Here is an 11,325-nt window from a genome sequence, read left to right as displayed (position 1 = left end):
ATTTACAATAACTATGCCGAGAGGTCACATCTTAAACTGCATGCACATTAAATTATGAAATATGCCAATCAGCTTAAGAAAATAATTAGGTAATTATTATTAGTAACTTTGTATTCTTTACTTTGTTACTCAGCTACAAATTATTTTTCATTTCAAATACTTTTATATTATCTAGAAATCTAAGAAAAAACGACTAAGCTTAATTCAGTTTAATACACACATTTTATAATTAAATCCCATTGAAATACATTATTGTATAGAGCTGATAAAATAAATATTTAAATGAAACCAGCATACAAATATACATAGTCCAATTATACTTTTAATATTGAGGAACAAGTGTGGGTACCATGTTATTTTTCAAACATGAAAACCAATTGTTTTCCAAGCCACAAAAGCTAGACACACATTTTTGGAAGTTTTGGTCTTTGTGTAGGAAATGGGCCTGGGGAGGAATGGGCCAGTAGTGGAGGCATTTATGGCCAGCTGATGACATGGCTTCCAGCGATCCTGATGCTCCTGCTTCTGGAATGTAATAAAGTTGAAGCTTCCTTCGGTTCCCGAGTCTTTTCACTTTATGGCTGGCACATAAAAGGAAATCAAAGCCACCAAGGGGAAGCCATCCGCAGCTGGCCAAGTCAAAGAGTCAGTCGTCCTGCTAAATGGCTTTTGCCGGGAGTCAGAGCTCTATGGAAACTTGAAGCTAAGGCTGTAGCTAAAACGCAGCTAATAAGGTCTGCGGAGCTGCAGGGCGTATGCTTAATATTTTGAGCCAGTTGGCGCTTATATAAATGCCGCTGGCCGGAGCGCCAAAGCGGAAAGTTCTGCATAAATTCAATTAACTAAAAACATGCAAATGAAAACTTTTTTCGAGGGCGACAAAGCCGCGGGGCGAAAGCAGAGAAATGCTAAAATGCAACTCACTCAGATGCACAGAAGTGGCAATTGGAAGTGGCCACCAGGCGCATCCTCTATTCCCCATTCCCTTAACTCCCTCCATTCCCCCTATTCCCTCTTGCCCCAGATGCTTTCTAATTATTTCGCTCTGGCTTTGGAACATCCTTTTTGGTCCGCACCCAGTCAACTATGCGTGTATATCAGCAGTATGCTCCTATAGGAAATGCAATAATGTAAAGAGTAATTGTGCAAAAAAAAATATGAAAAGCAATAAAGAACGCGCAGTTACGCAAAGCGTAGTGGGCGGTCAAAGGCCATGGAATCTGGCGAGGATAACGGCAAGGACACCACTGCCAGCAGTTATGAGTGCGGTAAGCGGTACGAGGCAACAAAAGTTGTCAACGACAGCACGAGAACGGCACGACACGGCACTGCAACGACAACGACAACTAAAACAAAGCCCCAACCCCTGGGCGCTGGAGCGGATCGAGCAGATGGAGCGGTTGGATCGCATGGGGGAGCAGGATGGCGCAGGGGGGAGAAGGGGGACGTGGACGTGCAACGTGGCCGCACAAAGTTCGAGCGCAGCTCACGCGCCCCAGCCACGTGATTCCGCTCCTCGGGCTCCTGTTGCTACAGGACTCGCCTCGTGCCCCGGCCCAAAAAGGATATTAATTTCCCAAAGGTGCCGTTTTTGCTGGCAAAAATCACGCAAAATGCGACCCGGCTTTCAAGAGTGGGCGGTGGAGGTGGAAGTGGGAGTGGAAGTGGCAGAGGAAGTGGGAGTGTCGGGGGACAACTTAACGAAAGCCTGGATGAGTGGAGCCTTTGTCGAACAGAACATTACACACCCTAGGCTGCAATTAGAAACACAAAGTAGTCCATTCAATGCGACACAGATCGTACACAAAATTTTAAGTAGGTGTAATTGTAATTCATTTAGAACGCTTCTCACTCCGATTACGTGACATAAAACAGTAATTAAGACGCAAGTCAAGTGGCATTTGCACTTTTCAACTGCCTAGAAGTGTTTTTTCAATTGATTTTGAGACCAAATTTTCTGTAATATTTTATATTATTAATTCTGTATGTATGATTAAAAAAACATTAAAATAACTACCAGTTTTTGAAGCTTTAAAAGCGCGCTACTATAAACCAATTATTTTTATTAAAAGAACCCCGTAAATTCAACACATTATTTGCAGTATTTAATCAATATATCAATTAAAATGATTAAAATAAATTTGAAAATGACGAGATACTTGTTTTACACAGTATTCTATCAGTTTAAAAAAGGTATAGGAATAGCACGGTTCATTTCAAAGGTAATCGATTAAAGTTTTTAATTTCACACACAGGCAAAAACCGATCAATGTAACCCATAAAACAATGGCAAAAAGCCTGCGAAAGTCATAGGACCCCATGAGATGATTATATCACCGACGCGAAATAAAATTAAAACGCACGCACACAAATTAAAAACTTTCAATAGCAACAATTTTTATTTAAAAATTCAACACCATGCGCAGGGACAGGCGGTGAGAGGATTGGGAAATGGTGTGGAGAGGGGGTGGGGGGCTTGGGGAAATGTGCTGGGGAAATGGGAAAATGGGAAAATGTGGGTGAGCTAGCTGGCATTCCGGCTAGCAACCGCTTGTTGATGGCCATTGAAGTGGGGCGACAAACAGATTTATGAAAACTGAAAAATATCCATTGTAATTTGACTGTGCGAGTGCCAAAGGACCTGCCAAAGGACCTCCAGCGATGGAAAGCAGCTGCGGAGCTGCTGGGGAGCTGGCAACAATTAAAACTATTTTGGCCAAAACAATATCGGGTGGTTGCCATCGCCGCCAGCTTTCACAGTTGCCAGTTGTTTGCTGCTCGTTGCGCGCGCTCTTCGCTGCTGGCAACATTTTATTAGAATGCAGGCCGAGTCCGGGTACGGGTCAAACCGCAAGGGGGGATTCGGTGTCAGGGGGGAGTGGCCACCGGGAGTGGCAAGTGGGAGTGGCCAGCAGGAGGGCGAGAGGACAAGACCGAAGCTGATTGCTTGCTGCAATGGCTGACAGGACATGGGGCTTGGCTATGCCCTACACCCGCACGGTTATGCGCATAAAGGAATTCTCCTGCTTCACGAAATCCGATTATAATCCGATTATATTGCTTTACTTATTCAAGCTGTCCGCAAACAATACTATAATAATATCATGTGATTTAGGCAAGTGAAGCGCCATGCGTAAGTGTATGCAGCTGCTATATAAAGCTGGAAAGGGCATCCGACTTCGGTGCCAACTCTATCGGCCATATCCCATATCTTGTGTTGTTCCGTTGTTTTGTCATTGCCACTGTCTGTTTATTGTGCCAGCGCTGCAGAACTCCAAAGCATGTCCTTTGGCCACGGATAAAGTGCAGCGGCAGCGAACGGAGGCGAAAGCTACAACGAGCACAGGACGCGAAGGATACGGAACGCGGCTGGGCAGGAGCTTAGCAAAACAACAGCTGTTGGCCTGCGACCCGCGACCCGCGACCTCTGACCCCTGACCGCCGAACCCTTTTGGCTGTCTGGGCGAATTGCTTTGCCGAAGGCAGGCGGAATTTATTGCTTTAAGATGGCTTAATCAATGGGCTACTGACACTTCTTGCTCTTCGGCTCCGGCAGATTCTGCATCATGAAGCCGGGCGGCGGTGGCTCGGTCTTCAGGGTGGTGAGTCCACCCTTGGGCTCACTGGCGAACCTTCCGTTGCGCGGACCAGCGGGGGGCAGCTTGTCATTGCGCAGATCTGCCAGGATGTTGGCCAGGCTCTTCTCGTCCAGGTCCTCGTACATGTCATCGTTGACCGCCAGGACGGGGGCGTTCACACAGGCGCCCATGCAGTAATCCTCCTTGAGGGTGAACTGCATGTCCGGCGTGGTCTGGCCGTGCTCCAGATTGAGGGTTTTCTTGCACGCCTCAAAGATTTCATCGCCCCCACGCAATTTGCAGGGCGTCGAGGTGCACACACTGACCACATACTTGCCGCGCGGCTTCATGAAGAACATGGTGTAGAACTGGGCCGCCTCGAAGGCCTCCATGGGATCTATCTTGATGGTCTCCGCCACGGCCTGAACAGCGCTGATCGAAAGCCATCCCTGCTGCCGCTGGGCAATGTCCAGGAGCGGCAGGAGTGCTCCCTTCCACTCCGCCCTCGGATACCAGGCGAGCAGGGCCTTCACCCTTCGTTGGTTGTCCTTCGAGAACTCGAACTTCAGCGTCTTGCGCATTTCAGTGGCATCCATCTGGGCTACGGAGCGGAAAACTGGGGCCAGGTGGATGGCGCGGATGGAGCCGGGAAAACGAGACAAGCGCAGCATAACGGTATAAATATATATATTATAAATATATATTTTATATATTACTTTGTATACTCGTATATATGAATTCGCCTAACGTCGAATATTAAAATTCCTATCGCAATGACATCCTTCGCTCGGAATACACAAAGCACATGCGTTATCAAAGCCGCCATCGAGTGGGAGTATTCTGATTATATCGAGTATCAAATAAATAATATCGATGTCAATTGCATGCCTGTTTAATGGAAACAAATATGTTTAATGTCGTGCAACATCAAATTAATTGCATTCAAATGGTAAACGAGAAGTGAAATGCAAATAAATAATTTAACAGAAAATAACATACATAAATGAATTAAATTTAACCTAATCCTATTCCGGATTGAAAATATAATAATACAGAATTTTAAAATAGGGCAATTTCGATGGAAACTGGTAAACAGTGGAAAGTCCAAATAAAGTACGTTTCATAACATCTATAATGATTCTTTTTGATGGAAGTTCTTCTTGGGTCAATTGAAGGCTATAAGCTATTGCGTTCACCACCTAAACCAAGCCGGTAATATTCTCAATCTTTTTTTGTAATATTTCTCTATTTAACTGCGCTGCAAGTCCGTGTGTTGTGGCCAAATTGCAATCAAATTGAGTTGGCCAGCTGCTCGCCATGACAACGTGGAGGTGGTGAATCCGCAAAGCGGGGTCACAGCATGCCAATCAAGTCTCCGTGCCGCAAATTGTTCAAATTGCATGCCGCTCTTAATTGTCAATATCAGAGCTGCAGGTCAAATTCAGCAGGTTCAGGGGTGGGGTCACCTCACACGGGTTCAACTCCAGTTCCCCGAGCATTTCACACTTCACTCATGTACAATTGTAACGATACCAACACTCGCTTATCAACACCTGTCCCTTGGCTCATTTATGGCGTTTTTATTGCGGGTCATTAATGTGCATCTGTGTAGGCCCGGAAGATTAGATCGTAAAACGCAGACATTACGCTAGCACAGTAACCGATCAAAATCCATAATAAACAATTAGGATAATGGCTATTCAAAGTGGCATCCACTGCAGATAGCATTACGCTAATGTTGCAAGCACATGTAATGGGGAACATCAAGGAACTGGAGCACATGTTGCCCCCAAAAAGGGCACCGAACTCTTGTTGGAAGCCCCTATCAAAAATAATGAAAATTAACAATTTTTATGGCCTAGCAGAAGGGCAATCGATTTTGTTTTCGACCTCCTTTTTTCGTCGAATGTATTAAATTTTCGTGAAAACAGCTCCGTTGAGTTAAATCCCTGCCAGAAACTGCATATACTGCAGAGAGATCCCGGTGCTCCAGATCCAGCTACGTTGCCAATGCCGCCAAGATGTCCAAAATCCACGTCAAGAATCCGCTGGCGGAACTGGTCATACGGTCTAGTCCGGCGTTCTTTGGCGTCGTCTTCCACCTGTTTAACGTGGACTTGAACGACGAACACGACTTTCTGAGCCATAATAGTGTCAGCGTTCATTTCGGAGGTACAGACCTCCATCTTGAAATAGAAACGTGCAGTACGGGATTGAGATGGGTCTTAAAGCACCGTAACAAATGCTGTATATATACTATATACTATATTATACTATGTGATATCGCAGATCAGGTGCAGATAGTGTTTTTGTTTTGATGGTTAGATTTTCGTTTTACCACAGTTCCCACAAATCACCTTGGCACACAACAAGCCACCGTCTTAATAGCTGCCAAGCTGTAAAGTATATCTATGCATTCAGCAATGGGTCCATAAAAGAAATAATATATATGAAACACCACAATTGTTACAAAAATGGCAGAAATACAAGCAATTCTATATCAAATAACATTTATTAAATAAGAGGTTAAAATAATGCTGAACTACAATTGTCAACGACCATCAAACCGCAAAGGTATTTTTGGAGCTTGAGACCGATTATTATTCATGGCTTCCAAAGTCCAAGAGTAGTTGTAAGAGGTCTCTGACCCGCAGGAGTACCTATAAATCTGCATGCGAGTGTGCATGTTGGCCCAGCAAAAGTTTGGCAGTCCCAAAAAGCGGCAACAAAATGGGAACTGCAATTGGCCACCAAGTACTTTCCAAAGTCTTTTGCATGGCAGTTCACATAATTCGTGTTGTGATAGTCTCGGCCTCGTTTCTCCCCGCTTTTTGGCTCTTGGCTCTTGGTGGGCAGCAGTTTTCGGTTTTTGTGCCCAAAACATAATTAAGTGCTTTGCAAGTTGTTTCGGCTGTTTGGGGGAATTTGTCATAACGTGGATGGGGGGGAAAGACGGGAAGCCCAGAGAAGCAGAGCCCGTTGATAATGTACTAAGTAGTAATAAATTTTACTTTTATGCGAGAACCACAAGCAAAGAAACTCTGGGGAGAAGCGAAAACAAACCAGAACAGCAACCAGAACAGAAACCAGAATTCAGAATTCAGAAATCAAGAGTCGGCGAAAAGTGAAATGGGCCCTGTTCCCCTTTTGACCCCGTCGACAAGCTCAACAAGTTGACCAAGTTAGCGAGTTCCCGACCATCCGACCATCCGAGCTGATGAAGTGGCAGTGGCCATGAGCCGGACTTCAGTTGTAGTTGGCCAGCGTTGGAGTGGAAGCTGAAATTAAATCAAACATCAAACTCAATCGCAAAGCCAAGAAGGAAAAAAGGACTTTCCCGCCGGCAAAATGAATCGAAATGGGGCAGGGACGAAGTGCCAAAAGTGTTAGCAACTTTGCCATATTTCTGTTGATTTTGTTCGCACAAAACTGTGGCCAGGCACGCAGCCACGGGCGTGATGGATTAGCAAAGTTGGAGTTTAGTGGCCGGGCAACCCCTGTTTTTAATTTTGCAAAAATATACCAAACTTTGTGTGCGCAACTGCTGCCGGCCACGCCTCCACGCCGGGAGGTCAAAGGGCGTGACCTGGTGCGGGGGAAGCCCATGTTCCATGTTTTCGATCAACTGCAGCAGGACTTCGAGGCGAAATGGCGGCGTACAACCACAGTGAAGCCTTTTAGTATCCTCCAGCACTTGGATTGGGAGCAGGAGCAGGAAGCTCACCGACTTCAAGCCCACTCGAACGCTAGTTTTGATATCCTAGAAGAATTATACAAGGATCAAAAGGCTTATGCACGGAAGACCACCACCACAAAGCCCTTTCATGTGCTGCAAGAACTCGAAAAGGACCTGATCAAGTCGGATAAGCACACCACCACCGTTAAGCCTTTTCATATTCTGGGCACCCTTGTGGAGGATTTCATAAAAAAGGACCTGAAAGACGGTTATCTGGAGCAGAAACCCGTAAAATCAACGGAACCCCCAGCTGAACACAAAGCCGAGTTAAAACCGCAATCCCGCGCTAAGGAAAGTCAGAAGCGGAGACGGAAACGCATTCGCCGCAGAAGAAAACGAATTCGCCGCCGCCGGAAACGGACGCGTCGACGTCGCCGCAGGAGGCGGAAGAAGAAGCGAAATAAGCGCAAGAAGAAGAAGTACAAGGGCGGCAAGAAGAAGAAGAAGAAAGGCAAGCGGAAGCGGAAGAAGCAGCAAAAGCCGGAAGATCACGAGCAGCACTCGATTTTCCAGCCCGGCCAAGTGATCTTCGCCAATCCCACCAAGCAACCGTACTATCACCCCCATCCACATGGTTATCCATATCCTCCGCATCTTCCGCCTAACCAGATCCAGACTATACCCACAGCTTTATTGGACGCCTTGACCACCAAGAAACCGCACACGACCACCACCACCCATCGTCCCTTCAGCAAGATCAAGTATCTCCTAAAGCACAACAGCATCTTCAAGAAGAGGAAAAAGGAGTACCTCAGCCACGTCGGCCAGGTGCTGTATCCATTTGTCAAGTTCGTGGCCTTCTTCACAGTGCTCAACCCTTTTACCTTGGGCGTTTTCCTGTTCACCCTGATCTCCCCCGCCGTCTTTGGCTTCCTGGGCTTTGTAGCTCTGAGTGTGCTGGTCAAGCCCTTCCTGCACCTGGTATTTGGGGTCAAGCGGAATGTGAACGCCTTCGATCGCAAGAGGTGGCTGGCCCACAAACAGGAGGAGAAGCTTAAGCTGGCCCTGCGACCGGTGACCATTCACAAGCACTTCTACCAGCAGGGTCCCGTACGATCTGCTCCGCCCGTGAAGCTTCGTCCGGTGGGTCACTGGCGCAGAGAAGGAGATAGTCCTGAACCACAGATGCCTCGACCATCTCAGCGACCACCACCACTGCGAGCTGCACCCACACGACCTTCTCCCAGAATCCCACCACCCATGAATCGTTATAATCCTTTGCTACCTGAACATCACAAGGCACTAAGCTATGAGCATTCGGACCAGCCTGGAATCTTCCTGCGATAGCAAACCCGTCTTTTCTGTAGATAAATCTTCTATTTCATAATCTAAACATGTCTTTAAGAAATGAAGTAATTTATAAATAAATTTAAAAATATTTACAGTTGTTATTACACAGTTGTTACGTAAGATTTTGATTTCATTAATTAATGCAGCACTGAAATATATACACCTAAATTTCGAAATGATTACAATGAATCTTTATCTTATAGTTTTTAAGTCCCAAAAGCATATCATGAGTGCTGATCCGACCACACTCCCCTCCAGAAAAGTAATTATGACTTCCCACTTCGGAAACTTTGGACCCTCACTTGCGTGTGCTACAATTAAAATCACACGTTTGTGAAAAGAAATTAACAACAGCCGAGCCAATTTAAAAGTTTGGCAACCATTAAATCGGTTAGCAGACCAAATTTAGTACTTGTAGACCATCTTGTAGATGTCCAGCTCTCGCAACTGCGTCAATTTCTGGCCGTAGCCCAGGCGAAGGAGCTCCTTCTCCTGCTGCTCGTCCACAGAGAGAACTTCGTGGAGTGGAAGGCAGAGTTGCAGATCTGTGCGTTCGAAGAGCTTTCTTGCTCTCCAGCGAAACTCCTTCACTGCCTCGCCGCAGTCCTTGTGATTTTGCAGGAAGTCATCTATTCGTGGGTGGTGCTGGATCAGCCGGTCCATGGACGCCAACAGAAGCATCACAAGAAAACGACTGTACCGCCGACGAACGAATGAGATGGGCATGTCCAGATTGCCCTGCTGATCCTTTGCAGCTCCTTCTTTACCATAGCTCCACAGCGTGATAATCAGGATAATAGCCACCTTGATTCCACCGATATGCAACAGAACCGTCAGCGGAGTGATCTCCTCCTGCCCCACCACTTCGCACCACCAAAGGAGGTCGCATTCGTGGTAGATATACCCGTAGTCAATGATACTCATCACAAGGAGGCAGAGCACGGCGATGTTGCCCACCACTTGGTAATGCAGCCGAATCAGCCGAAGGATACTCCTCCAGCTCATAAGAATCATTGGCATTTAGATAGAATGAAAGGAAGTGCTCAACCGAATTCAAACTACGAAATTTTGAAATCACACGAAAAACAATACTTTTACTTCCAGCAAACTAGATAAATTCTAAAAATATAGAAATTTCGAAGTTATTATTATATTATTCTCCAACTTTTTACTCAATAGAATTTAAAAGTGATATGATTTTTAATTAAAGCGTTTTAACTATTAAACACATTCCAATTTAATTCTAGCAGGTAAGCTGGCTAATAATCCAATCACAAATACACTTTGCTTTTTTACGGATTTTTATCATTCTGCTCTGCAGCAGGGAACCAATTATTAGTTGACCATTCAAATTATATCGCAAGTTTGTGCATTCTCAGCACTTAATCAATTGGTATTGGACTCCTGTTTTTTATCTGGTTGCTCCAGCTGACGGTATTGGTATTGGCATTGGCACTTTCCTCACACAATACTCAGAGCCAATATCAACTGCGCCTTTGCAATTTGCCAACATTTTGCAGGCCATCATAATGGAATCGCCTTGGGAACGTCATTTTGTTTGGCTCAAAACAAGTCGTTCGTCGGTGGAACTGCACTCCATTGTGAGGACGCTGGAGAAGATTGGAAATATGTATTGGCGGGAGTTGGAGGGATGAAGAATCGAGACTTGAGGCAGGATGGCAGAACCCGCATTCAAATGCAGATAGAGAAGAATATTAGATACAACCCATGAAACTCCTGTAATTGTAGCACACAGCATAAAGTACGTATAAGACTTCGTATCTGAAGAAAAGATAGACATCTTAGATTACATTTAATTAATATTGATTTTTTTTATGTTCAGAAGGGCATTGAATATTTCTTTGCAGTGCAACACTCGGAGTGCCAGGACTGCAAATAGAACAAGTAATAATAAATAAAATTGTAGCCAATTCATAAGGATTTTGCATTTTGTCGCTTCAATCAGGCAATTGATGGTCTCCGGGAAGAGGGGGTGCAGCGGGGCAGCTGTTTGCCAGGGATTGGTGGGTGCTCCAGGACCACAGGACCTGCGAACGACTGGCAACAACATTCATTCATATTTGTCAAGTGCCGATTGAAGCTGCCTCTGCACTCTGCTGATCTCCTTCAAAACCGAGCCACCACCCACCCACCTTGCCACACCCCCATTTCCATGCCACCATGCCACCATCCACTGGCAGCACAATGTGCGTATAAATAACGGATTTCCTGTTATAAAATATTTGTAACGACATTTTCCCGATTTATGTATCCACACATATCCACACAAACGGATTATGCATGCTGGCATCCGTGCTCAAAATACTAGCACTTTTCCTTTAAAAAATGTTTTCAAGTGTACTGTAAGGCATTTGGAAAAACCTATAGATAATTCACTTGAAAAAATTATTGTCTTAAAAGACGTGCAGAAGAACATTAACTTATAATAAATTACTGAAGCAAATAAAGATATCCATACCTACAGATATTGCAAACCACTTCGTAACACTTGTATATAGATTAAGATTGTGCTTAAAGTATTTTAATGTACCAAGCTTGCAGCTTATTTTCTTTCGCACAAGATTATTTACTACATTTTAACTGAAGATTCTTTGAATTCATTTATAATTGAAAGGCTTGCAATTACATCTACTTGTTTGAACATCGCTGTACTCACTGGAATATGCTGCATTGTGTCATTGCCAGTGGATGAGTGGATGC

At 45.0% G+C, this 11,325-nt stretch overlaps 3 protein-coding genes across 3 annotated transcripts; 1 reads left to right on the top strand and 2 right to left on the bottom strand.

The window, feature by feature from the left end:
• Positions 1–3,468: 3,468 nt before the first annotated feature.
• LOC6534353 (NADH-quinone oxidoreductase subunit E) lies at positions 3,469–4,347 on the bottom strand. Its single transcript, XM_002094996.4, has one exon. The coding sequence runs from the start codon at positions 4,247–4,249 to the stop codon at positions 3,524–3,526; it is 726 nt and encodes a 241-aa protein (XP_002095032.1). The 5' UTR covers positions 4,250–4,347; the 3' UTR covers positions 3,469–3,523.
• Positions 4,348–6,936: 2,589 nt separating this feature from the next.
• Positions 6,937–8,656, top strand: LOC6534352. The gene has a single exon (XM_002094995.3). The coding sequence runs from the start codon at positions 6,937–6,939 to the stop codon at positions 8,599–8,601; it is 1,665 nt and encodes a 554-aa protein (XP_002095031.2). The 3' UTR covers positions 8,602–8,656.
• Positions 8,657–8,678: 22 nt separating this feature from the next.
• LOC6534351 lies at positions 8,679–9,717 on the bottom strand. Its single transcript, XM_002094994.3, has 2 exons — positions 9,017–9,717; positions 8,679–8,915 (listed from the first exon to the last, which is right to left on the bottom strand). The coding sequence occupies exons 1-2, from the start codon at positions 9,622–9,624 to the stop codon at positions 8,903–8,905; spliced, it is 621 nt and encodes a 206-aa protein (XP_002095030.2). The 5' UTR covers positions 9,625–9,717; the 3' UTR covers positions 8,679–8,902.
• Positions 9,718–11,325: the final 1,608 nt, after the last annotated feature.

Source organism: Drosophila yakuba, chromosome 3L, assembly GCF_016746365.2.
Source record: "Drosophila yakuba strain Tai18E2 chromosome 3L, Prin_Dyak_Tai18E2_2.1, whole genome shotgun sequence".
In the NCBI taxonomy this organism is placed as follows: Eukaryota; Metazoa; Arthropoda; class Insecta; order Diptera; family Drosophilidae; genus Drosophila; species Drosophila yakuba.
Note: the sequence above shows the minus strand (reverse complement) of the source record. Positions and strands in the feature narration are given on the sequence as shown.

Coding starts and splice junctions, on each gene's coding strand:
- LOC6534351 (XM_002094994.3), bottom strand. CDS start 9,624: ATGCCAATGATTCTTATGAGCTGGAGGAGTATCCTTCGGCTGATTCGG.
- LOC6534352 (XM_002094995.3), top strand. CDS start 6,937: ATGGGGCAGGGACGAAGTGCCAAAAGTGTTAGCAACTTTGCCATATTT.
- LOC6534353 (XM_002094996.4), bottom strand. CDS start 4,249: ATGCTGCGCTTGTCTCGTTTTCCCGGCTCCATCCGCGCCATCCACCTG.